At 43.0% G+C, this 24,396-nt stretch overlaps 2 protein-coding genes across 4 annotated transcripts; one reads left to right on the top strand and one right to left on the bottom strand.

Annotated features, from left to right (window-relative positions):
* Positions 1-395: 395 nt before the first annotated feature.
* Positions 396-4,449, top strand: cltrn (collectrin, amino acid transport regulator). 3 transcript variants are annotated; one of them, XM_041936002.1, is made up of 7 exons: positions 396-551; positions 698-769; positions 1,102-1,160; positions 1,440-1,525; positions 1,683-1,799; positions 3,801-3,995; positions 4,084-4,449. In XM_041936002.1, the coding sequence occupies exons 2-7, from the start codon at positions 703-705 to the stop codon at positions 4,211-4,213; spliced, it is 654 nt and encodes a 217-aa protein (XP_041791936.1). In that variant the 5' UTR covers positions 396-551; positions 698-702; the 3' UTR covers positions 4,214-4,449. The 3 variants fall into 3 exon arrangements, with proteins under 3 accessions (XP_041791936.1, XP_041791935.1, XP_041791934.1); XM_041936001.1 differs by having other exon boundaries at positions 396-567; XM_041936000.1 differs by having other exon boundaries at positions 396-769.
* A 3,968-nt stretch (positions 4,450-8,417) lies between these two features.
* Positions 8,418-23,755, bottom strand: LOC121606021 (cadherin-24-like). Its single transcript, XM_041936181.1, has 13 exons — positions 23,378-23,755; positions 18,975-19,269; positions 17,254-17,373; positions 16,770-16,937; positions 13,518-13,699; positions 12,615-12,871; positions 12,308-12,512; positions 12,094-12,237; positions 11,611-11,728; positions 11,189-11,497; positions 10,875-11,067; positions 10,366-10,756; positions 8,418-9,287 (listed from the first exon to the last, which is right to left on the bottom strand). The coding sequence occupies exons 1-13, from the start codon at positions 23,753-23,755 to the stop codon at positions 8,418-8,420; spliced, it is 3,630 nt and encodes a 1,209-aa protein (XP_041792115.1).
* Between the last annotated feature and the right edge of the window lie 641 nt (positions 23,756-24,396).

Raw genomic sequence — 24,396 nt, 5'->3', positions numbered from 1 at the left:
CATACTGAGCCTCCTGGATCTACTGTGGCAGATTAGGTTGAAATTATTCCACATTTTATCGTCTAAATGAATAAAGCTCGGTGAGGCCTGATAAACGTGTTCAGGAGAGAATGGGAGCAAGTACAGCACAACATGTCATGAAAGCAACATTTGGCGTGTTAAAGGAGGCAGAAATAACAGTTCGAGTCTGACATGTGCTAGTATTGGGTTGTTCTGTGCTGATGCTGTCAGCATCATGCAACCTGTACGCCAAATCAGCCATTTGCCCTGCGAGGAATGCATCTTATCTTCACTGAGGGGAGCAGATCTGGTCGGAGGCTTCACAGTTTGAGTTCATACAGTTCCTGTTTTCATGCCACAAAGAAGGGAGAAGTATTGCTACTTAATATAAAGGTGGCTGGCTGGCACACTAGATGGCAAGGTCACAAACTGTTCTGAGCTGAGCAAACAGAGGCCGACCGAGCCGCTCTGTTTTTCTGCCTCTCTCATTGGGCTCCTTGGAAACTTGAACAAACAGCAGCACACACATTACAGTTTCCACGTTATACAGGGTACGGGTTACTTCAGGTGTGTCCTGGCTTAACCATTAAACTCAGGCTTTATCCAATGACGTTCCTCTGCTGACCTCAAATCAGTGATCACTGGGAGTCTCACTTGAGCTTTTGGGACACTTGAATGTTTTTCTTCTTGTTCTCAGGGGAAATGCTGGAAAAGAGCTTGTTCCTGCTTTGTTTGTCATCTGCTCTGGCAAAAGAGCTGTGTTCAGAAGGTAAGAGAGCACACCTTTAAATGTAAAAACTTGCATGTTTTACATTCGCTTTTTTTTTTTTATCCTGCACTGTATTTCTGCTGAGATACAATCAGCAAACACAGTGTTGCTGTGAAGCCACCAGTCTGGTTTGAGCTCTTTGTTGCCTCTAAAGTGTGGAATGCAGCTTCTAATCACTCAGCTCAAATGTTTGCCTCGCAACAATGACCTCCGTTTGACGTTAATATTTATTCTAAATGCTGGTCCGTGTTCCTCTGTGAGGAAATAGCTGATGCAGTTATGAAGTGTTTAATCCTCCTAACAGTTCATTTAAATATGTTGCATCTCTATAGATGCTGCAGACGCCTACAAAGTTCGACTCAGCATCAAAACGGCTCTGGGAGATCAAGCTGTACGTATATATTTAAATATTCATCCGCCTGCATCAAAGCGTCAGCTCATAAATAAACTGAAGTCTTACTGTGTTATATGCTGCTCTAATGCAGTCAACTATAATTCATAATCGACTGATCACTCATGCAACTAGCTGCAGTGATGAACAGTGATGAATACTGTCCAGAATTCACCCAAAGTGCGTAGAGCTGCTTTCTCCGAGGACAAGGTCCATCTTGTGATCAGTTAACCATGAAGGCCTTCACTGAAAACTCATGATCTGCGCTTGTTGTTGCAGTATGTTTGGAATGAAAGTGAAATGTTCCTTTTCCGAGCGACTCTGGCTTTTGCCATGAGGAACCACTTCAACAGCGAGGACTTTCAGTAAGACTGCATTCGATTTTTTAAGTGTGTTTATAGAATAGGCACAATAACTGCAAAGCTACTCTATAATCTGTTTTTACCGTAATCAAATCAGTGATTCACGGTTTATGAGCCCGTTACGACACTGACTTGGTCTTTATTGTTTGTACTTCACCAGCGTGTCCAGCATCATCGTGTGTGATAGGACTGACAGAGTGTCGTTCTGGTTCGTGGTGACTTCACCGAACGACACTTCAACCCTCGTGGATAAAAACAATGTGGAGGAAGCTATCAGGTAACAACACAGTGACAATACAGCTCTTTTCAAGAGGTCAGAGGTCACATTCAGCTCTGACATTGAGAGTCAATGTTCCTTTCCATAATTTATTTCTCATGTGTTTGCTTCTCATGTAATTTTATTTGATGAATTAGCAGCGTTGTCTTAATACACAAGGGTTGTTGCTATATTTGGATTACTATGTACTTTAAGTATAGCCATTTCTTGATTATACAGTATATTTCTAACATGGGCCCCTGATAAAGTAGTGCCTAATTATAGATGAGTAATGGCTAATGAGGTAACACATAAATAATAATTTCTCAGCTGCAAAAATTCATTGAATTTGAAGAGTTGAAATGCTCACCAGTTATCAGATTTTAGGCTTGTTAGCTGGTCAAAGTGAGACCATGTTGCCGACCTGTTATCTTAATGATAAATATTAAAACACAGTGTAACATTAGCACAGCTTAGATATGATCTACCTAAAGTAAACTATGCTAAGATTATCAAACATTAGCCACCATAAAGTGAGACTGTAGCAGCTAAACTGGGCTGCTATTATGGTACATTAAGATAGGATGTGTTGTTTTCACTGTGAATTCCACTATTATGCTAACATTTCAATTTGAGTGTTATTTTGTGAACATTAGCTTAAGTTAGCCACCGTACCGTATTAGCTCATACCAGAACAAGTAAGGCTGTTTTTCTAACATGGGGCCCTGATCAAGTAGTGCCTAATTATAGATGACTATTGACTAATGAGATAACACATAAACAATAAATTATAATTTCTCAGTTGCACAAATTCGTTTAATTTAATTTAAGATTTCAAATGCTCACCAGTTATCAGATTGTAGCCTTGTTAACTAGTCAAAGTGAGACCATGTAGCCTAACCTGTTAGCTTAATGATGAATATTACACAGTGTAACATTAGCACAGCTTAGATAGTATCTACTTAAGTAAACTATGCTAATATTAGCAAACATTCGCCACCATAAAGTGAGGCTGTAGCAGCTAAACTGAGCTGCTATTATGGTACATTAAGTGTTGTTTTCACTGTGAATTTGACTATTATGCTAACATTTTAATGTGAGTGTTATTTTGCTAGCATTAGCTTAAATTAGCTAGTGTACTGTATAAGCTCATACCAGAACAAGAAGGCTGTAGAAGGGTGCATTGTTTTGGTCATGAATTCATCTTTTTGTTGTTATGAAGAAGAATTATGCTAACAGTTTGCACACAGTTAGCCACCACGCAAGCATCAAAACTATACTGAAGGGTGTGTTGTGTTGGTTTTTAATTTAATGGGCTGTTTTGCTTGTATAACATGTTGTCTTACAGACTAGTGGAAGGGAAATGTCCAAAATACACATTTAGGATTTTATCTTAGTTCAGATTTCTGTTTTGGCAACTTATGCCAAATCAACACATATTTTAATCATTTGCATTCCACTGGAAAAGTTTCATGGTGATATATATATTTTTTTATCTTACTCACCTGTAACGTCTTATTTTGTGTCTAAAATGTGTGAAATTTCACAATACATATCTTTAAAGGCCTTTCTCTCATACTATGAGACAGACATCTCCACTTTAGCTGCACTTACATGGGCCAGTTTTATTCCTCTCTATATTCTGGAGGTTTTTACAAAAGACTTTGTTCATATATCATTCATAGCCTGATTTATAGAACATTTTATTCCTACAAATCATGGCAAAAATAGATTTTTTGAATGGCTGTTAACAGTATTATTATTATTTTTTTTACGGAGTGTTAAGATGATACATTCAAAAAACATTAAACTTAAATCACTATGTCAAAGACATGAACTAGGAACTTTGAACCTTTTTATCCAAGTTTCAGATTTCTGTTCTAAAAATGATGCAAACTGGTGCATCTGAAGCATCAGTGGTGCATTGTTGCATCAATACATGCAGCAAAATCTGACTTGTGAGAGACATGTTGGCCTGAAAACTGTCACTATTCTCATCTAAATGTTTTACTTTCCCATCAGGAAGTCGAGGAACCGCATCAACAGTGCCTTTCTGCTAACTGATAAAACTCTGGAGTTCATCGGCATCGTCCCCACCCTGGCAGCACCGTTCCAGCCCGCCACCCCTCCGTGGCTCATTGTGTTCGGGGTGGTCATGGGTGCTGTGGGCGCCGGCATCGTCGCTCTGCTGGTGTCCTCTGTGGTCCAAAAGAGACGGTAAGCAGATGACAGTAGGTGCTTTACATTTCTCAATTTGTAACACGTGATCACTGAGATGAGTCTCGTCTCTGGCTTCTTACTGCAGCAAGAAGAACGAGAAAATGGATGATGAGGACGATGAAGAGACGCGGGTGAAAACGGTGGAAAATGGCACCGCAAGTGAGGGAGTTCACAACATGTCATTCTCAGATGATGAACGATTCACACAGATGTAGAACGCTTCGACAGAAACTCTCCCATGTAGGAAACAAGATGGGAAGAAAGAGTTTTAAAGCTGCTCCAGCTGGACTAACTTTTCATCTGCAAAATCAGTTTTAACCTGTAGTTTGTCGTAGGTTTGTCATTTAAACGATTGAAGACATCTTCATGATTTTTTTCTTTCTCACTCATCATTTCTATGCTGTCATGACCTGCTGCCTCAAACAGAAACAAGCTCTTGCAATTTTTGTAATGCCAGTAATTTCATTTTCCTAATAAATGTAGAAATGTTCTGTGTCGAGGGGTGATAATTGAAAGATCTGTGTGGATATACTGCAAAAACCCACATCTGGTGACTGCACTATTTATTCTGCTGTATATATAGATAAATGTTGCTTTTTTCCAGGAAGCAGAATGAGATGGAAACAAGAAAATGGTCCCATTTAAGACTCATTCCAGCTCAACACAGCCAAGTGTGTGTCTGTAGAATTGGGATTTATGGCAAAACTAAATGATACAGAATATAAATTCGGTATATCTAGAGCTCTGTGTCTCTGATGGGGAACAATTGCTCAGCTACAGCATAGTGTCTTCATTTATCCTGCATTTTTTTTCCAACATTTGATTGATTTTGATGGGATCAAATCAAAATGAGGACCCAGAGGCGATGTCTGCTGCCAGATGTCTGCTGCCGTCCTCTTTCTTCTTCCAGCACACAGAGTGATGAGTGGAAAGCCCCCTGAAGTCAGTGGTAGCCACAGTATTGAAGCAGTATCCCCAAATTTTGAGCGCTGGAGTAATATGTTCACTGCCTTGTCCTTTTTTTCTCTGCATTGACTCAGGTTGGATCTTGTTTGATGCTCTCTTGAACAATTTTTGCTTGCATGTGTGCACACATTGATTGACATGCATTTTAATTCTTATGTGTCATATCTGTGGACGCTGGACGTTACAGTAAAAACCTGCTTGAGTCTCCGGTTCGCCAGGTGTCCAGTGTCAGTCCAGTGTTACCCAACATTTTAGGCTTGTGGTCCCATAGAACAAAACCATGTTGATTTGCAACCCCACATCTTTGCATATGTCTAATCTTGTTCTTACTCCCAGCTTGTCACTTGGTCAGGACCCCTTTTAAGGCACTGGGTACCTTCTATAGACAGCCGACTCTCACTACAAGTATTACTCTCACTACAAGTACTATAACAAGCGAGGAAGAGGATGGAGGAGGATGGGGTGCTTGGAGGGTCAAGCACAGGACTTCCATCCAGTGTCACGTGTAAAACAAAAAGTGGATGTTGATTTATTTTGTAAATGAAGTAATGTACGTGACTAACATACTTATTTGAATGCCTAAACCGAAGTCCTGTGGTTTCACAACATATCCAGGTGGTTATTGTTGCTCTCAGCGAGCTTTATTTTGAAAGTCTAACTTAATATTGCTAACCAGGTGTTGCATGTTTGTTATTGCTAACTTGCACATTCAAAAATGACACTAAAGGGGTACCCAGTGCCTTAAAAAGTGACGCTAAGGGGCCCTGACTGAGTGTCTGTATGTGGCAAATTGAAAAAGTTGAGACATTTCCAGCAGATCTGAAATAAATTAACACAGTTTTGTGAATGTTTTTTGTCTTAGATGTATTTTGCAACCTTTTTGGGGTCCTGACATAACTGGGAACCACAACTGCTGTAAGAAACAGGCAGCTACAAGTAGGGCTAATTAGGGACTGTTTGCAAATGAACAGAGTGGGGACTTTTTCAGTATTTCAAAATGATAACACACTATTAAAATGGTACAACTCACTTGTTTTTCTTATTAATAACTAAAACTGGACATTTGAGATGATGTACTCTAATTTAAACCTTAACGGCGTAATAATTTTCACATAGAACCCAAATTGAACAACAGTAAATTATAAAATCAGTGTTTGTGATCATAATTGCAACAAAACAAATGAGGAAAAACTGAATGACTGAATGTGACACCCTGTTTAAAGCCGCTCTTCATTTTTGAGCTGTCATTTTAAACGACAAATGTACCTTCCTCTTAAATTGCACCCTCTGGAGATATATTGTTGAATCGCTAATAACAAAGATGCACATCTTTTCTGTCTGTCTAAACTGATGATTGTTGACCTCACGTGGAAAAAAAACCCTAGATGACCTGCGGCCCACATGTAATATTTTCAATGTACATATTTGACCTTTAACATTTTTTCAAATAAAATGTTAAACTCTGGAATAAAGAAAAAGTTAAAGGGCCTTTCTCCTTCCCCCGTGACTTTTGCAACGTTCTTTAGCTCCATATGAAGCCCAAATAGAAAACAGAGCTTTTCTTATAAACTGAAATGAATCAGACCTGTCTACTGTCTATCTGAACTGAATCTATTTTTATATTTGCAGCTGCTGTGTTGTGATGTTACCATCCACAGCTCAGGCGGCGGCACAGATGCAATCCATCTGCTGAGCATTAGGTGGCACCATCGAGCCGTCAGTGGCTGCCAGGACGGGCGCCGATGTCCTCCACATCACAGCACTCCTCTTTAAAGCCTGTGTGAATGGCAATATGCCTTTTAAACATTTGAATTTCAAACATATTTTAATTTACTGTTATTCTATTTTGGTCTAACGTTTGTTTTGAAGTGGTAATACAGAAAGAGTTTCACATTCTAACTCGTGTCTATATTTAGTTCATTGTTAAATGAAACCTGCTCCTGATCTCTAGGTGAGGATGTGTCTTAATCATTTGCGCAGTGATATTTCTGCAGCAATCAGTATCATGCCAGAAGATGCCCACTGTGTGCGCACAATATGCTGCGTGGTGATGACTAGTTTTCACTTGGCGCCTCTTGTGATATCCCACTCCCTTCCCTCTGCATTTCACTGTGTCGCCTGAGGAGTCCAGTCTTTCTTACACCTCATTGTTCTTGTCAGAACGCCAAAGATTTCCTGTCAAATTTAGTTCGAAAGCATCACAATCTTATTAGAGTGGCAGCTGATTGCGACCTAAATTCCCACTGCAGAGGAAGATAGAAAGCGAGAATAATTGCAGCAAGTCAAATACGTTTTATCAAGTTATTGAATATAAAGGCATTACTTTAATAACTAATCCTGATACCTTGTGAATAATAAATGAACTTTGATACAGCTATAGGAATGAGTCATTGTCGAATGACGGATTGCCTGAATAACATTACACACAATCTTAAAATAATGATTATTTTGCTGCCGCTGCGTCTGTGTTCTGGGCTCATCACAAGAACAATGCCTGCGTGTACAGCATCGCATAATGGCTTTTGCCTAATTTTGTCTCTTTAAAACGTGGGAGATAAATAAAGCCTTTGGAGATAATTCTAGACGAGCAGGCGCAAAACACAATAGCGAATTATAAATAATCTTGTGTGGGTGAAATTACGGGGAACATTGTATATTGTATGTCTGCAACAGTTTAATAGCTGAAAATCAGACGCTTAATTTCCTGCGTGGATTCCCATTAAAGACCGTCCACTCTTGAGCAATGAGCACGCAAGCAGAAGTTGATATTTATCTACATATGGACATTATTTACTGTACTTTCACAACATCTTCGACAGTGACAATCTAATCATTTCTAACTGTGTGCAAATTGCATAGTGAGCAGGTTTTGCTACCATACTGGTGACTACTTGCTGGAGCTGAGCTCTGCAGAGCTACAGAACATAAACACTCGGACTCATCACCGAGGCCGTGCGAGCACGTGGCAGTGTCGGCCTGCATCACTGTGCGCTCGTGTGGTTTGAAAACTCTCCGATTCGGATGCAAATGTCAATCAAAAGTACTTCTAGTGAGCGTGCGCCTATTAAACTATCAATATTAAATATCACAATTCCGGTCAATATTTGATGAGGCCTATTTTCTAACAATGCAGCTCTCAGGGCTCAGAATCAATATTTCAAAAAAAGTTAATTTTTCATAACTTTAGCTTTGAAAGCCCAAGTGCATTATTCATATCAGTTACAAGAGCAGTGTGAAAAGTGACAGATTCCATATGCATTGTATAAACATAGTGGACGTGGAAACTATACGCTGTGCACTGATTCCACCACAGATCTCGACTGTACTGGCAGCCTGCTGGATTCTTCCGAGCAGATTTCTGTCAGAGGCTGTGTGCTGTTCCACCCCTGCTGTGTTTAGAATCCATCACTGTCAAGAAAGTCCTCCTCGCTCCAACTTTCCTTTCATTGCAGTCTAGAAATCCCATTTCTGCTGTTCTTTTTCTCTGCCCTCCTTTTGTTTACGAGTCTCATCGAGAGCGGCCTCTGCGGCCTCTCCCCCCTCGGCCACTCGCGCCTCTCCTCCGTCCCCCTCCTTCTCCTTCTCCCGCTCTCTGATGATCTCCACCAGCCGCTGAAACTTCTGGTTTAACTCCTCCATCCCCCCCACCACGCGCCCATCGTCCTTCTCGCCGTCGCTCTCCAGCGAGCTCAGTGACTCAGCCCTTGAATCACGGCCCTCAAACTCATAAGTCTGCAGTGAGTCATAGGGCGGCTGCGACAGGTCAAAGGTGACCTGATCCAGACGGATGTTCAGGAGGTCTTCCATGCGGAGAGGCTGCGGGTTTGGGGCTTCTGCTCTGGCCGGCTCCGCCCCGCCCGCCCAGCCTCTGTTGTTACCAAACGCCCCCCCAGGTAAGGACAAAGGCTGTGGGGTCAAATCCTTTCTCTGGAGTCCGCACATGTTTAGTAGCTGCACTCCCGCCGGGTATAACCCGCCGCCGCTCGTCCCGTTCACGCACGTCCCTCTGCTGCTTGGATTCAGCGAGCCCACGATGCTGTACGCGTCCCCCGTCAGGTAAACAGGGGGGTTCACAGAGCCGATCTGACTGCCGTTTGAATAATTTTGCTCTGAAACGGAGGGAAGTGAGGAATCAGTGTCAATGTCATCTAAAGTGCAGCTTGTGGCTCCAGTGCTGAGCTGAGTCTGCGCTGACCCCGGCCGCCCCTCTTGCTGGTTTGACGAGGAGCTGGTGTGACTTTGGCATGAAGGCTCATTTGGGTCACAGTGGGTCAGATCTGCAGCGTTGTTGGCTGGTGTCGACTCTGTTTCTGTCGGGCTCATCTGTCAAAGGGAAGAAGAAGGGAGATATTAGATGATTCAGACACACAGGCAGGGGGGTGGAAGCCAAAAAAGAAAGATGAATTCAGTTTTTTATCATCTAAGATTTCTACATTTAATCATTACTGAACACGTCATGTTGAAATTAAAATACATCTGAAGTTACTGTACTGGAATCTTTTACTCTGAAAACCATTTATCTCAGTTTATGTGGTTTGAATGAGATAATTTTAAGTTTCACAGACGCAAAAACTCTTTGCTCTCATCTGAACATCGCTTTCTTGTGTCATGTGACTGAAAGAGCTTAAACTGATTGGACAAAAGGCTCCGACTCCTTTTCATCTCCTTGGTAGATCAGATGTTTAAGTTTGAATATTTCAGCTTGAATTTTGGTGTTTTTTTACATTTTATTTTGAAGCCTGAACCTAAATATAAGTACAATCAGAAAGGAAAAATAAGCTTTTTCTAACTTTTAAAATATTGGACAAATGAACTGTCTAACTAACTTAAATCATTATCATTGAATCAAGTTTTTGAAATTACTGTCTGAAATTTTTGAGTTACTAGATTAAAAATTAGAGTACTTATTTTAAATGCCATAAATTCAATCGTGTTGAAATTTCAACAATAAAGGCCACAAAAACCTTTTTTTTCCTCCGTCAGCTTCTTACTGTGAGTGATGGGATCCAGAGAAAAGTTTATTCCCCCAAAGTCTGAACAGCTTTGGTTATTTTGCATGACAGATTTCTGTATTTGTGTCTTTGTCTGAGCTCTTCTCACTTGTTTTGAGCTAATAAAGGTGATGTAATTTACTTGTGTGCACCAATCGGGATTCAGCAACACTCGAATCACACCCTGATGACAGATGGTGGGTTGCCACAGCGACTGTCAATCAAATCTGATTAAACCACAGCCACAAGTTTCTGATGAATCACACTGTTGCAGATTTAGTCATGAATATTTGAGGCTATGTCGCAGAGGAACACTGTTATTCACTTTGTTATACGATTCAAGCCCTTGTGGTCTCCCTTCGCTTCTCTATAATTGCTGCGTATTTTCATCTGTTGTGTTATATTCTGACCTTGGCCTGATCCTGGCTCTCTTTTGAGTTTTCTTCACTGCCTTCATTTCTGTCTGTGATCTTGCTCTCCGCCAGCATGTGTTCTGCTTCGTAACAACCGGGGCTCATCTCAGGAGAGCGCAGCAGAGGCTCAAAGGTGCTCTGGTTCTGGATGACGAGGGAATTGCCAATTTGACCTCTGGTGAGCCCGTGGGTCAGCTGTGTGAGCTGCAGACCGGCCTCCAGTGGCCCAGCTGGATAATCTCTGAGAACAGGCAGCGTGTGGATGCCGTAGCAGAGGCGTCCGTAGAGCGGAGCGGAGCCCGGGCGCTGCTGAGGGTCCAGACCGGGGCGCGGGTTACGGCTCCAGCTGTACGTCCTGGCCCTCGGCGGATTCTGCTGGGTGTACCATCTGCGCTGAGAGATAAATGTCAGAGAAGCACACAGTCGCACGCAAACACGCACACGCTCCCACGAGCTACCATCGCAGGGATAAACTTTATTTTTTTCAATGTTTGGGAATAGCTCACATGTTTCTGTTGTTGTGCATGTGCTGTATTCTGTGCATGCTCTGAAGCGCTGTAATGTCAAAAGCTGCGGTGTCTGCTTCCCCTCCCCCCTCGTCATCATAGGATATGATGTTTTCCCTGACATCATCCTCCTCGAAGGGCGAGTGGGAGTCTCGCTTCTGATGGCGCAATGACAGCGAGAGTGCACACACCACTATAGGGCAAAGAGGAGACACATGACCACGTACTGTTCAGACGCTACAGAAGCAACCTGACACGACTGCTCAGCATCTTTCAGCGAGACATACTGCTAAGAGGCTTCAGATCAAACCTACCCAGCAGAGTGGTGACACAAGCCAGCATGGCCAGTAAGGTGACCAGACTGAATATGAGAGACGTAGAGGCGGACGGCACGGGGAGACAAACCATGTGTCTCTCCCATCTCCTGTCCCTCTGCCTCCCCCTGTCCTCTGTCTGCATGCCCCCTCGCAGACAGGGACAAATGGTCACAGTGACCGTGCCAGTGTTGGTCAGACCCGAGGCCCCGTCGCGTAGCACAACTGGCACGTAGAGGGTGAGTAAGGATGAGGAGAAGCCAGGGAGGGGCTCCAAGGCTGACTGGAGCACCAGGCTGGCTGTCACACCTGATAACGTGGCAGAAAAACCCCACACACATCAAACACGGTCAGCGCACAACAAGCTCGCACCAGCTTTGGCTGGTGTCACGAAAAAGGAAAACAGAGCCAATGGGTGTAACCTCCAATTTCCCGGATGGTGAGGTTGAGCGCGGAGCTGGACTCTGGAGGGATGCTGAAGTGGACCGGGGTGTCCTGGCCTCCTTGGTCCCTGTCGATGGCTCGCAGGACCTGAACCACCTGTTTAACGCAGATCAGGAGGGAATTACATGTGTGTGTTTTTGACATTTCTCTCATTTTTACCTCTTTGGGAATCTAAATATGATTATAATGAAAGAATCTGTCACATGAAAATCACCCTCTGGTGGAACTACTGACATGTGGCGAGTGGATGCATGTGGAAAAGGTGGTAAAAACAGCTGTATGTAACTGTAGAAACAGATTTAAAGTTATAATTCTTATGATTTTAATGAAATGAACCCACGTTTGGTGCTATTTACTGTATGCTTTCTGCAACATTCTGCTTGTACCTCTATGTCTAGTTTTCATTCTTAGCGTCATGCCTGCTTTTAATTCAAAACAACAGAAACAAAAGAAGAACGGACCTGACCGGGGGCACTGGAGTCACATACAGATGTTGTGTATTGCCTGTCCAGCTCCGGCGCATTGTCATTCTGGTCTAATGTCTCTATGGCAACAACAACCCTTGACACAAGGTTGGGATTGTCTGAAAGAAAAGGAAACCGACACTAATGGTGAACTTATCACTGAATTTCTAGCATTTTTACTCCCACTTTGTAGCCCCAACTCCAGGCGTGCTTTCAGTGAAATATGAGTCTGGTGAGCTCTGCTGCTCATTGCGCCCCAGGGCAGGGGAGCTGACATACCCCTCTGTGTGGCGATGACTGTGATATTATGCCACTGCTCCTCCTCGCGGTCCAACTCCATCACTGTGCTGATAAAGCCCGTGTCAGAGGCGATGCGGAACAGAGCCTCGGGGTCGGACTGGGGATCGATGGAGTACCTGAGATAGAGAAAGAGCGAGGACGGGGAGGAAAAGATAGTGAAGAGAGCCCTGAGTGACGGAGTGAGGCACTAAATGAGAGCGTGATGGTGAAATGACCACCTGATGTTGCTGCTCTGTCCTGTGTCTGGGTCCACAGCGTAGACCCGGCCAACAGAACAGACAGGGGGGCAGTTCTCAGACACGTCCAGATGGTACCGAGCCTGGGAGAATTGCGGCGGCTCATCAGCATTAAGGACCATGACCCGGACTGTCGCCTGGTCCTTAAAGGGACCTTTCCTTAGGTACCGGGCATCCACTATAGGGTTGGCAACTTCCACAGAGAAAGTGTATGAACTGCGCATCTCATAATCCAGCAGCTGTGGGGTGAAGAATAAAGCAGCCTCAGTCTGTGGGCTATACTTTACTAAAGCTCTTTCATATATGATTCATATGTGCTGTATATATGCTGCACATACAGCACTTCATTATTCATTTTAGATCTTTCTCACTCCTTTCTTAAAATGTGGGTAGTCCATCATCAGCCTCTTCTTGCCTCACCCTCTGCAACCTCCTTATTTAAGATTTCCCTGAGCAGTAATGATCTCTGAATGCGGAGCGCTGTTAAAGCCTTAAAAGCAAAAAGACCAGTTCACACTGGCTGCCTTTAACACGGCCTCCGCACTTCAAATGAGCTACAGTTTTTCACCAGATGCTTATTAGTTCATTGTTACTCATTAACTGCTCATGCAGAGCCTCGGGAGTCTGAACCTGTCAACAAGAGAGCGTGTCTGCCGGCAGTAATGAAATGTTTAAATGACCAAATAAAATTAATTAGAAATACCAGACCAAAGCAAATTTGTGTAATATCCTGAATGTCACACGGTGGATATTTTTTTGTGTCCATATAAGCAAAAACACCTCCATGTAGGTTCAGATCCTCGGCTATTATGAAAACTTTTGTTGGTAACGAACTAAAGCTGCTTTACACTCAGACTGAGTGTGCACCTGAGCCTCCTCACTCACCTTGTTCAGCACAATGATGGCCTCGTGGTCTCTTCCAGTTAGATTGAATATTTCGGCCTCCTCTGCATCCAGGATAGTAAACTCCAGCTGTGCGTTTTCTCCCAAATCAGGATCAGTGGCGGTGACGCGGCCCACCTCCACACCTGGTGCTGCCAGCTCAGATACGGAGAATGACCACGCACCTGCAGAGCAGAGCACAATGGACATGATGGTTCTGAGCACTGTGAAAACACTGGAGCTCAATTTTGTGTCAAAACACAGTTGTTATAAAGACAATGCATGTGGCTATTATGGCTGTCATTCACATATTTCTTGACCAGGTGAGGGACTGCTTTACATTTTCATGCCCATAATGTTATTGATCGGTGTAATTATTCCACCTGTTCCCACTGGCTGTAGAGATCCTTCTTACTGCAACTCCAGTGGAAGAGATGATGCATCAAAGGTTCAGTTGAAGCTAATATAAAATCAAGTATCTTCAAAAGTTACAGTATGTATATTTAATGCAGAATTCCCTCTTCGTGCCACTGTACATCTTTTCCTTGCTGAGCTGCAGAGCAGATTAACTTTTGAAGATTCTCCACTTACTCTGACTGCTGTAACTCAGTCTGCTGAAGCCTCGCATTAGCTTAGGCTGAACTTTTAAATGCATTTTTGCACAGAGCATGGACTGTAGCCCCCGTCTCTTGCATGGGAACTGTGTCAGGCACTGAGCTCTTTCAGGCCAGCAGGGAGAGGAGGCACATTTTCAGTGACCAGTACACAGAGTATAGACATGAGCATGGTTTAAATGGTCCTTTAAGTGGCTTTCATTGGCAAGAAGTCTGCCAGTAATGATTTTAACTCGTGTGCAAATTTACAGCCCTCTTTTGTAAATGATTTTGGCTGCATGCTTTACATTTTAGACATTTTCTCTTTTTTTATGAGCTGAAATGATTAGTCAGTCGATGGAATAAAAGAAAAGCCTTTATTCATCCCCAGAGGGGAAATTCAGGTGTTGCGGCAGCACAAAGACAGAAATAAGTACAGATAAATAGAGAAAGGTAAAAATAAAGATTAGAAGTATATGAAATGAATAAGAATAGAAATAAAAATAGAAACTACACAAGAGCAATTAAATTCCAAATAACAAGCAGAGCGGAGATGAGATATCAGGGTAAAATGAATATCTGTGGGCTTTAAAGTAACATTTAAAGACATCACATTGGTCTCCTGGAACTTCTGAAAGATATTCACTATTTCCTACCATTTTATGGACCAAGCGACTGATAATGAAAGCAATTACAGGTAGCAGTCATAGTTTTTAGCTGGTGGTCTTTCTTTCAGGACGGCAATGCCGGTCTGCTGGTCCGCCACTTCAGTCCAGGCTAAAATATCCAAAACATTGGATGGACTTTCAGGAAGTTTTGTACAGACGTGCAGGAGGTGAAGCCGACTCACTCTGGTGATCCCTTGACTTTTCATCTAGCGCCACCAACAGGTCAGGTTCTACTTAGAAAACTGTCATTCCCATCAGCCTCAGCTGTACTCTGTTTAGTCCTGATTAGCGAATGTTAGCACGCTTACAAACTAAACTGAGATGGTGAACATGGAAAACTAAACTATACCTGCCAAACATAAAAGTGCTAGCATGATCATTATGAGCATTTAGCATTTGATGTTAGCATTTAGCTTAACGACTGCCGGTGGATGCTAGCATGGATACTCAAACTAGGTTTAGCATTGTAGCATTTTTTATGCTGAAACAATTAGTTGATTAATTGAATAATTGATAGACAGGAAATTAACTATGAGATAATTGCTTAATTGTCATGTATCATACAAAAATGGCAAACATTGCAAATGTTTAGCTACTTTCCTCTGTTTGATATCATGATAAATGGATCTCTTTGGGTTTTGAACTGCTGGTCAGTAAATTAAGCACTTGAACACATGACTTTGGCTTCTGGGAACTTGTGATGGGCGTTTTTACAGAGAAATTGACTGATCAGGAAAGCAATCATTAGTTGTTGCCCTACTTTCTTTGTTTAATCTCTGGACAAAAACACGTATCAGCTCTATGAATCCCATTAATGTTACAAGCATGCAGCACGTAGAACTGTAAGCTTGTCTGCTCAACTCTACCGTTAATGAATCAGGAGCTGTATTTACTGAACGGAGAATTTAAGCTCAGTTTAACTGTTCTTATGTTGCTTTTCAGCAGCGCAGTGATCTGTGGCAGCTCTTGCCTTCCACCACACGATGACCTCTGCATCGCAGCAACAAACTCAGGGAAATGCTTTCATTTTAATCAGAGCGGAGCCAACTTGCTAATTGTTAGTCATTCAAATCCTCCACATTATGAAACCCATTTAAAAACCACACCCCTCGCATTCAGAGAGCAAACTAAATGAGCCGTTTTGCTTAAACTGTGGCATTACTGCCAAACAGAAAATAATGACCTGGAGGAGAGGTGGCGAGGGAGGGACGATAGAGTCAGATATCAGTAAAAGAAATAACACATTGCTGGCATTTGGGAATATTGAATTGCTTCTATAAAGCACTGTATTCCAGCACAATATATCAACAAGAGGAAAAGGGGCTTTAAACATTAAGATGAATGGCAGTAAGCAGAGACTGTCAGGAAGAAGGAGTAGGGAAGAGGAGGAAAAGGCGAACAGAGCAGAAGTAGTATATAGAGAATTGCAGTATATGTCTCAAAGCGTTAGACACATTCTGCAGTGATTTTACTGTCTATTGAAGCAGAAAGCACTGAACTTTAAGATGAAATATTAATAGCATGGAACAGGGAAAAGCTTGGATAAGAAAGAGCGGACATGATCTTTCACTCTTCTACGTAAAGGCGCAGTCCATTTGAATCTCACGGACCAAACGGGAGTGTTCACGTGAATGTTAATGCTAGTCGTCTTGGCAAAGGTTATGTTATTCCAGCTGACGTTAAAAACAATGATTAGGAAGAGTGCATCCAATAAAAGAGCAACGCCTGACTGACAAGCTGTTTAGCAGGAGCTTATATCTTATCTTCCGCCTGTCAAGACGACTAGGACCCAAAGGAGGCGAAAAATATCAGACTGCTGTCATAAATGCCATTACAGGATGTTTAATCATTTTAATCTTAACTCTCTCGCATGCGCACACACACACACACACACACACACACACACACACAAACACACACACAGATTCTCCAGCTGCAGCAGAGGCTGAAAGCAGCCGACAGTAAAGTGGTGATCTGATAACAGCAGTGCTTACTCCTTCTGAAGTGAGGGGGGTTGTCGTTGACATCAGTCAGCTTCACAGTGATGGTCGTGGTCCCTGATAATCCGCCCAGATGCCCTCCCATGTCTTTGGCCTGGAGGACGACCAGATATTCATCCCGTGTCTCTCGGTCCATGTCAGGTGCGGCTGTCCGCAGGACGCCTGGTGGAGAGGAGAGCGGGACATGGAGCAAAAATCACAACAGCAACAGATTTCACAGTGACAGAACGTCGCTCGAAATCACCATCAAAGCGAGCCAGATGCATACATTAGGACGCTGAACAACATCTGACTCCAGGCCACTGCTGTCTCTGGACAGATCATGGAAAATGTGAGCTAAAATGTTCTTATCCACAGCGGACATATGGTGGCAAAGACACGACATATGATTTGTAACTGGCCTGCTGGGATTTATGTATAAAGTGTAATGATCAGCTGGAGAGGTAAACAGCTTTAACATGAGAGGCTATGGACAGACCTGTCTGGGGATCCACAGAGAAATAGTCCTGGCCCTGAGTAATGGCGTACACCAGCCGGGCACTGTTTCCATATGTTGGATCATCGGCATCTCTGGCAGTGACTTGGATTATGGACGTGCCTGTGACAGAGAGGAGGCGACAAAGGCGATAAGTCAAACCGCCCTTTAAAAGTATAGTAGTTGAAGCTGGTGGCTTAAAGTGATACTCCACCCAGAATCTGTCTATTGAATACTAAGTGCTTACATCTGTAGGATTAAAAAGCATAAAGCTCTTCTATCTGTATACGCAGCATCTTCAAATATTCATCTTTTAGACAAAATCTGACTAAATACCCTGTTTTCATGTGGAGCAGTTGCCCTTGAATCCTTGGAGCCCTGCCACGAGCAGTAAATTTAGTCCCATTGGGCAAAAGTATGATTGTTCGCAGGATACTGAGGACCTGCTTGGACAGCAGGAAAGCGAAGGAGCTGCAGGGGTGTAGAGCTGCAACTGCATCGGATTAATTCATTAGTTGATTGACTGAAGATTAATCTGCAACTATTTTGATAAACAATTCATTGTTTCAGTGGGTTTTCAAGCGAAGATGTGACGCTTTTCTTTATCATATACGCTGGTAGCTTTTTTCTTTGCAGCCAATAATCAATCTGAGTGCCTCTCCTTGGGTTCCTGGAAGTTGTGATGAGCATTTGTCACATTTTCTGGGATTTACAGACAAAATGATTATTATTTTCAGTCAGTCGATCGGTTCACCACTTTGGTCCGGACTGAAATATCTCAACAACCTTTGGATGAATTAGCATCAAAACGTTGTACAGACGTTCATCATCCCGTTGGATGTCTTTGACTTTGCTTCTGATTTTGGGTTTTAGCAAAATATGTTGACAGCTATTGGATGGATTGCCACTACACGTATCCATGGCGCCCAGAGGATGCTCAGGATCACCATGTTTACTGCTAGTTAGCAAATGATGGCATGCTTACCTGGTAAAATAAAATGGTGACAATTTTAAACAAACATCAGCAGGCTAGCATTGTCATTGTAAGCATGTTAGCATGCTAATGTTAGCATTTAGCTTAAAGTTCAGCCTCACAAAGCTGATAGCACGGCTGTAGAGTCAGTCTAATTATTCTTAATATTATTGCACAACTGCTACTGTCTGCAATTTCATATGAGTGTCTGAGAGGGTAAATTTATTCACCATAAAACCTTTTGCGCCGCAAATAAACACTCTGAGAATTAATAAGCTTATGTCGTTTACTTTTGGATGTAGTCGATTTGCCACCAAGGCAATGGTGTCTTAGCAGGTTTGGCTAATGTAAGCTAATGTGTTATAGTTTATACTTATAAAGCTAGCCATGAGGGCACTCAGGCAGGATAAATTAGATGCTGCCATCTAGCGGAATTACTCATGAACTGCAGGATATCTGCATACAGCGCAAATACATTCAAACCAAACAAACAAATTAGCCTCACTGCTGATATAAATAGTTTTGATGTGAAATATTTAAAGCTGAATATTAAGCATATTTGTCACATGTGTGTCAAGTCCTTTAGTCTTATTTTGCAGTGAAAATTAATCACCACTGGAATCCACTGTAAGTTAATTATAGATGACCACAGCTGTAGCTCCTCATGAAAGACGACACCATAAACATTTTACAGCCACCTTTCAAGAGATTTTGGGTGGGGTATAGCTTAAACGTTGTTTTAGCGATGTACCTATGTTAGCCATCTCCGGCACCATGGCAACATAGGGTTCATCAGGGAAGACAGGCGGGTTGTCATTGATGTCCTGCACTCTGATGATGAACTCGGAGGAAGGCTCCAGGGCTCGGCCAGTCTGACGGTCTATAGCGGTTGCAATGAGCCGGTACTGGTCCTTCTCCTCGCGGTCTAGAGACTTGGTGACGTGTATGTTGCCTGTGTTGCTGTCAATGACAAACACGGAGCCCACGCCCTCTCCCTCCAAAATATACTTAGTGTGCCCGTCTCCTTTGTCCATATCTGTGTGCAGCTGGAAAATAAAAACACACAGAAAAATAACTGCAACACCTGCAGGCATCAGCGCTTTCACACAGCACGCAGATGCAGGTATCGCTCATTAACACCCATTTATTTGTCTGGCAAGTATTGCAAACATGACTGTGTGAAATGGGTGATTTATGTTAAGATGTGATGTGCTCACTGAATTTGAAATGAATGGCACCAGGTGTGCAAGATACATATGGGACCGGGATGAGTACTGATGCATACAGCTAATTAACTCACTGGACCAAACGTGCCATTGGGGGTTTGTTGAGGGCAGAACCACATCAGTGTGGACGGTGGCCCTGCACATGTCCTACATGTATGTTCACAGATGCATTCTGCAAACACAGGCAGTATCCATCTGCAAATCTTTCTGACTCTTCCATCCATCTGTCCTTTCCTTCCCTTCCTTGTAAATCCATCTGCCCGACTTCCCTGTACCTTTTAAACCACCTCTTCATCCTGTCCTTGTGTGTCTCTCTCTTTTCATCAAGTTACCTCGGTTACACAGAATGCCCATCTGCTCACATTTCTCACCCCCACCCCACTCTCTCTCCCGCTATCTGTTTTGCTCTCTGGTGGAGAATACTGGTTTGGTATTTAATGGCAGAGAGGATATTAGTGTGAGCTAGATAGGTAAAAGGCCAAACACACAGAAATAGAAAGCTAAAGAGATTACTCAGCCTTCATCACGCTGAGCTTTCTGACCAGGAACCTTCACATCTCTCTACCCTTAAGGCGCATCTGCACATGTTCATAATCCACAAGGCTTACTCACAACCTCTGCTGTGGACCCTCAGATACTAGAACCAAAGCCTCAATTTTAACTCAGCTCTTCAACTGTTTACACATTCACAGGAAAATTATTTCTGAAGGCGCAAAATTCATTTTACTCCGTGGAATTTGTTTGAGTGACGCGGGAATGAAGACGTTTAATCACCTACAGGACAAGTGTAGAATTAGTCCAATCATGTGTGTGTTGAAGACAGGCGCTGAGATGAAAGTATCCATACATTCCAGCATAATGCATGTTAACAACATGTGCAATTCACACGCACTGCAGGCAGAGACCAGGAGAAAATATAAGATTAGTGAGCATTTTGTGTGTGTGTGTGTGTGTGTGTGTGTGTGTGTGTCTTGGAGGATAAAGTTAGGGATTAATGAAACTCATGATAGCATACCCTACAAATTGCTAGATAAGGGACTCAGGGTTTTCTATTCATCCCTGCACCCACATCCCTCTCCCTCCCTTTCTTCCTTAAAGCCAGCTTCGATTTTGATCCCACACTTCACCACGAGAGACATCTTTGTCGGAGTCTGTGCCTATCTCGCTCCCCTGCTCTCTGCTCCATCCTTCCAGCTCTGCTCTCCTCGCTGTCTAATTGCTGGCTCAGTCCTGCTGTGCTTCAGTCAGCATGGAAAAACACTCTCACGGTGGGGAAGAAATTTATCCGCCCTGTACAAACAAAGCTGGAAAAAGAGGAAATTGTCTCCTCCAATTGCTTTGTCACTTTCTCTCCTACTCTGTAATCCCAATTTTCCCCTCCTCTCACTCATGCAGTACATCCACCTCCGGGTTTATATCTGCTTCACACTGCTTTCTTTGGCAGCCAAATTCTCCCTCTTTTGCACAGGTTGAGGCACCTGCGATCTGAACTGTTGATAACTCACCTGAAACCTTGCACCGGCAAAGGGTCTGAAAAGATAATCGCTCTATTTTTGACAAACTGAGCTGCAGCTGAGAGAGAACATGCTCCCAACCCCCTTGCGATGCTTTATTGCATGAATATCAACATCAAGACCATGCTTTGCAGAGGAATGAGCATCCTCGTGTGCCTGCTGATTGCTTTAACACCCCTCTCTGACTGTATCAATAACAACCAGAGAGGAAGATTAAACATTTATGAGGTGTATACTGCACTGGTAAGAATCCAATCTAGACTGTCACTATAAAGTACACTGCAAGCTACAAAGTGGCTGGCAGCATTCCCTGTTAGCGTTACAGCTGATATAATCCTACTCTGAGTATACTGTAGCTGCCAGCAGCTGCATTAGTGCGGAGCGCCTGGCTGTGAAATGCTACAAGTAAACCCCTGGGATCCGAACGGTTCAGGTGTGCAGTGGATTAAATCATCTCAGACACTTTTCGTGTCGCAACACCGACAGCAGCTGAAGGTTGCTGGTGTGGCGGCTGTGAAAACTCAAGTACGTGACACGACAAACGCTGCAATTAGAGAGTTATATTTGTGCCTCGTTCCCGAGCGCCAGACAGGATGTTTTGAGTTTTCGCAAGCACATGCAGTTTTTAGAGAAATTGTTATCACGCTAGGAAAATATCTGTTTGGTCCTGGATAGATGTATTTGAGTGTTTGCTAATATCGTTGCACACTATTTTGCTCATTTGCCCTCATGGCCCATGTCCCTGACATTTGGACGCTCGTTCACAGTCTAACATCTCTGCGTGCTCTCAGATTTGCTCGCTCAGCTTAACTAGAAATAAACAAAGTCAACTAAAAAGACGCAAATAGATGCACACTCGAGTTGGGAATTGATGAAATGATTAATTCGCATGAGTTGAAAGTGATTCATCTTGAATTTGCGCGTGCTTTTTTTGAGTTTGCATTATAGACAAACACAGATGAGATGAAAAATTAGAGAAAGAACAAAGCTGAGTCAGAGCTTGAGCTGAACACACACACGCACATACACACGTACAATAGCTAGCTTAAAGCTAAAGTCTGTAATGTTGGTACATTGCCAGTTTGGGGGCGGAATAACAAGAAAGATTAAGTGGTCAAATGTTGCATAACTATTCTTGTGAATTTCCATCTGTATTAGTTTGAATCCTAGCTATGCTGACAGGTAGCTAGCTAAGTTCTGTCAGATAAAAAATGAGCTAACTAAGCTAGTTAGCGAACTTGATGATTCCAGCTACATACTTTGGCTAGCATTAGAATCATTAATCTACAATTTGCTTTAACTGTGCCTGTAACTTTAAAGAAATCTAACATGAATATATAATTTTAAGAGATATTGTTTTAATAACATGCTATACTGCGATTTATTGTAATTAATAAGTTGGCTGGCTATAAATGTTAGGATAAACTCAGGACTCTGCACTTCTCACAGATCAAGTTATCTTAGTTAACTATGCTAACTAGCTTAGTTAGCTACTGCGTATATAGCAGATGTTAGCCATCATCTTACCAATATAAGATAGACAATGCAAGATAATAGGTTAAATAAAGTGCTGACTGACAAATGGAAATTAATTTGTTAAACTAAGTGTTAACAAACAAAACAGTTTTTTTTATTGTTCAAGTCCCCATAGTGACCAATAATCCTTCTAGCCTCTATCTCCTAGTCGAGAAAGAACAGCCATGAAGAAATGATCTAAATTACTATGATATTCACATTGGCTGGGATTGTGCCACATTTTCCCCATAGACCACCATTGTAAAAGAGATATCTGTAAAACTGTTGACGGGACACCTCAGACTACAAACAGGGTCAGTTATTACTCTTTGCATTATGAATTTTTAATCCATGGAGGTGTTTACATTTGTAAAAAGAGCATTGAAAAGCTGTTTTCATGTGTGTGAGGTCGCCACATTGTGAAGTCTATGGGAGTAGGGGGGCCGAGCAGGCGGGGCCGGCCAGAGATGCGTATGTGCATTGGGCCGCACAGCTCGGGAGCAAAGCCGGAAATCCAGAAAACTCATGCGAGCACTTTTAATTCAAGTGAGTGGGCATCGTCACCGAGTCCGGTAGTTAATAATACAGCCCAGGAGAGAGCAGGCCAGAGCAGAGATGCTGAGAGCCAGAAGACCCTGTGAGCGAGTGTCCAACGCTTTGTGAGCGCACCGAGCGGGAAACCGAGAGGGGAAATGAGTCTAACTGAGTTAAAGAGGTTATCATTGTGCGCTTATGTGGATAATGGCTCGCGAATTCATTTATTTATGAAAACACACATAAATGCCTCGAGCAGAATCGATTTTTGTTTGCTCAAATTAAATTTCTCTCTCTCTATGAAATACATTTGAGGCGTTTGGACGAACCCTTTGGAGAAACTCCAAACAATTACAACAGCTTACCCGTCCAATGAGCACAGGCTCTGGCCCTCTGTACTCCTCGATCACGAAGAACTGGTTCCAGAGCCAGCTCCTCCGCCGGCGAGAGCGAGGCCCTGCTCGCGGCAGGTACGGCTCCAGCCGGCCGCCTTCAGACTCCATGACCCACTTAGAGCGGCCGCTCTCAGGCAGAACGTCACCAACACCTGCCTCCAAATGGAGCTCGGGCTGGAGAGCATACTCCTCTGAACTCGGCACTAGACTGCGAGCATTAATTACAACCTCTCCATTAGTCAGATTGCTTCTTTTCTCGTGGTTCAGCGTAAGTTCAGCGCTATGTTTGGATATTAGGGATTTGGCAGCGGATTCAGGATATTTCAGTATGTCTGTTTGCTCCGCCATGTTGTTCTTAAAGTCAAAATCATTTGGTTTTCTGTCATGTCGTCTGAAAGCCTCACTTGGCAGCGTTCTTACATCATCCTTTGCTTTCTGAAGTGGGCTTTCGAATTCTTTTAAACTCATAAAAAAGTTGTCCACGGACTCTGGGCGAGGTGAGACCTGTTGTCTTTTGCTTGATATCACTCGCAAATCCTGCTCTTCCTCTGAAACGCCAGCCACCGCCGAAAGGCCACTTCTTTCCCCTTTACAGAAGAAAAGAAACAGAAGCACAACATGTGCTGCCATTGCTACGATGAACTGATTTCAAAGACCGATGGACGAATGGCTGATCAGATGCAGGCTTTCGTGGCGGCCCATCTCGTGATGTTAGACCAGGCGCCGCCTCCTGCTTCGGGTTTCTCCTCCTCACGGTGAGTCTTCGTCTCGGCTTCTGCTGCACACATGCTGCACAGGATCACCTGAGAGGAAACATCGTAAGTGTGATCTTGAGTCTATTCATCAAAGGGCTTCAAGACAAAGAGCATCGCTCATTACCTTAAAAAAAAGAGGAGGTTTGATATTATGAGACAAATCTGTCGACTCTTTCTCCTGTTTGTTGATCCTCTTGATCTGAGCTCAGTTCTTCACAGAAGCTATTAACAAAG

The sequence above is a fragment of the Chelmon rostratus genome, chromosome 4, assembly GCF_017976325.1.
Source record: "Chelmon rostratus isolate fCheRos1 chromosome 4, fCheRos1.pri, whole genome shotgun sequence".
Classification (NCBI taxonomy): domain Eukaryota; kingdom Metazoa; phylum Chordata; class Actinopteri; order Chaetodontiformes; family Chaetodontidae; genus Chelmon; species Chelmon rostratus.
The sequence above is the reverse complement of the archived record's forward strand: the minus strand, read 5'-3'. Positions and strand labels throughout refer to the sequence as shown.

What these genes read in the sequence shown, in the direction of transcription:
- LOC121606021 (XM_041936181.1), bottom strand. Translation starts at nt 23,755, where the DNA reads ATGGCGGAGCAAACAGACATACTGAAATATCCTGAATCCGCTGCCAAA. An exon ending in AGACTCATATTTCACTGAAA is followed by an intron (nt 12,238 to 12,307) that starts GCACGCCTGGAG and finishes GTTCACCATTAG; the next exon opens with TGTCGGTTTCCTTTTCTTTC. An exon ending in ATGCACAACAACAGAAACAT is followed by an intron (nt 10,757 to 10,874) that starts GTGAGCTATTCC and finishes CTCTCAGCGCAG; the next exon opens with ATGGTACACCCAGCAGAATC.
- cltrn (XM_041936000.1), top strand. Translation starts at nt 676, where the DNA reads ATGTTTTTCTTCTTGTTCTCAGGGGAAATGCTGGAAAAGAGCTTGTTC. An exon ending in AAAAGAGCTGTGTTCAGAAG is followed by an intron (nt 770 to 1,101) that starts GTAAGAGAGCAC and finishes GCATCTCTATAG; the next exon opens with ATGCTGCAGACGCCTACAAA. An exon ending in CGGCTCTGGGAGATCAAGCT is followed by an intron (nt 1,161 to 1,439) that starts GTACGTATATAT and finishes TTGTTGTTGCAG; the next exon opens with TATGTTTGGAATGAAAGTGA.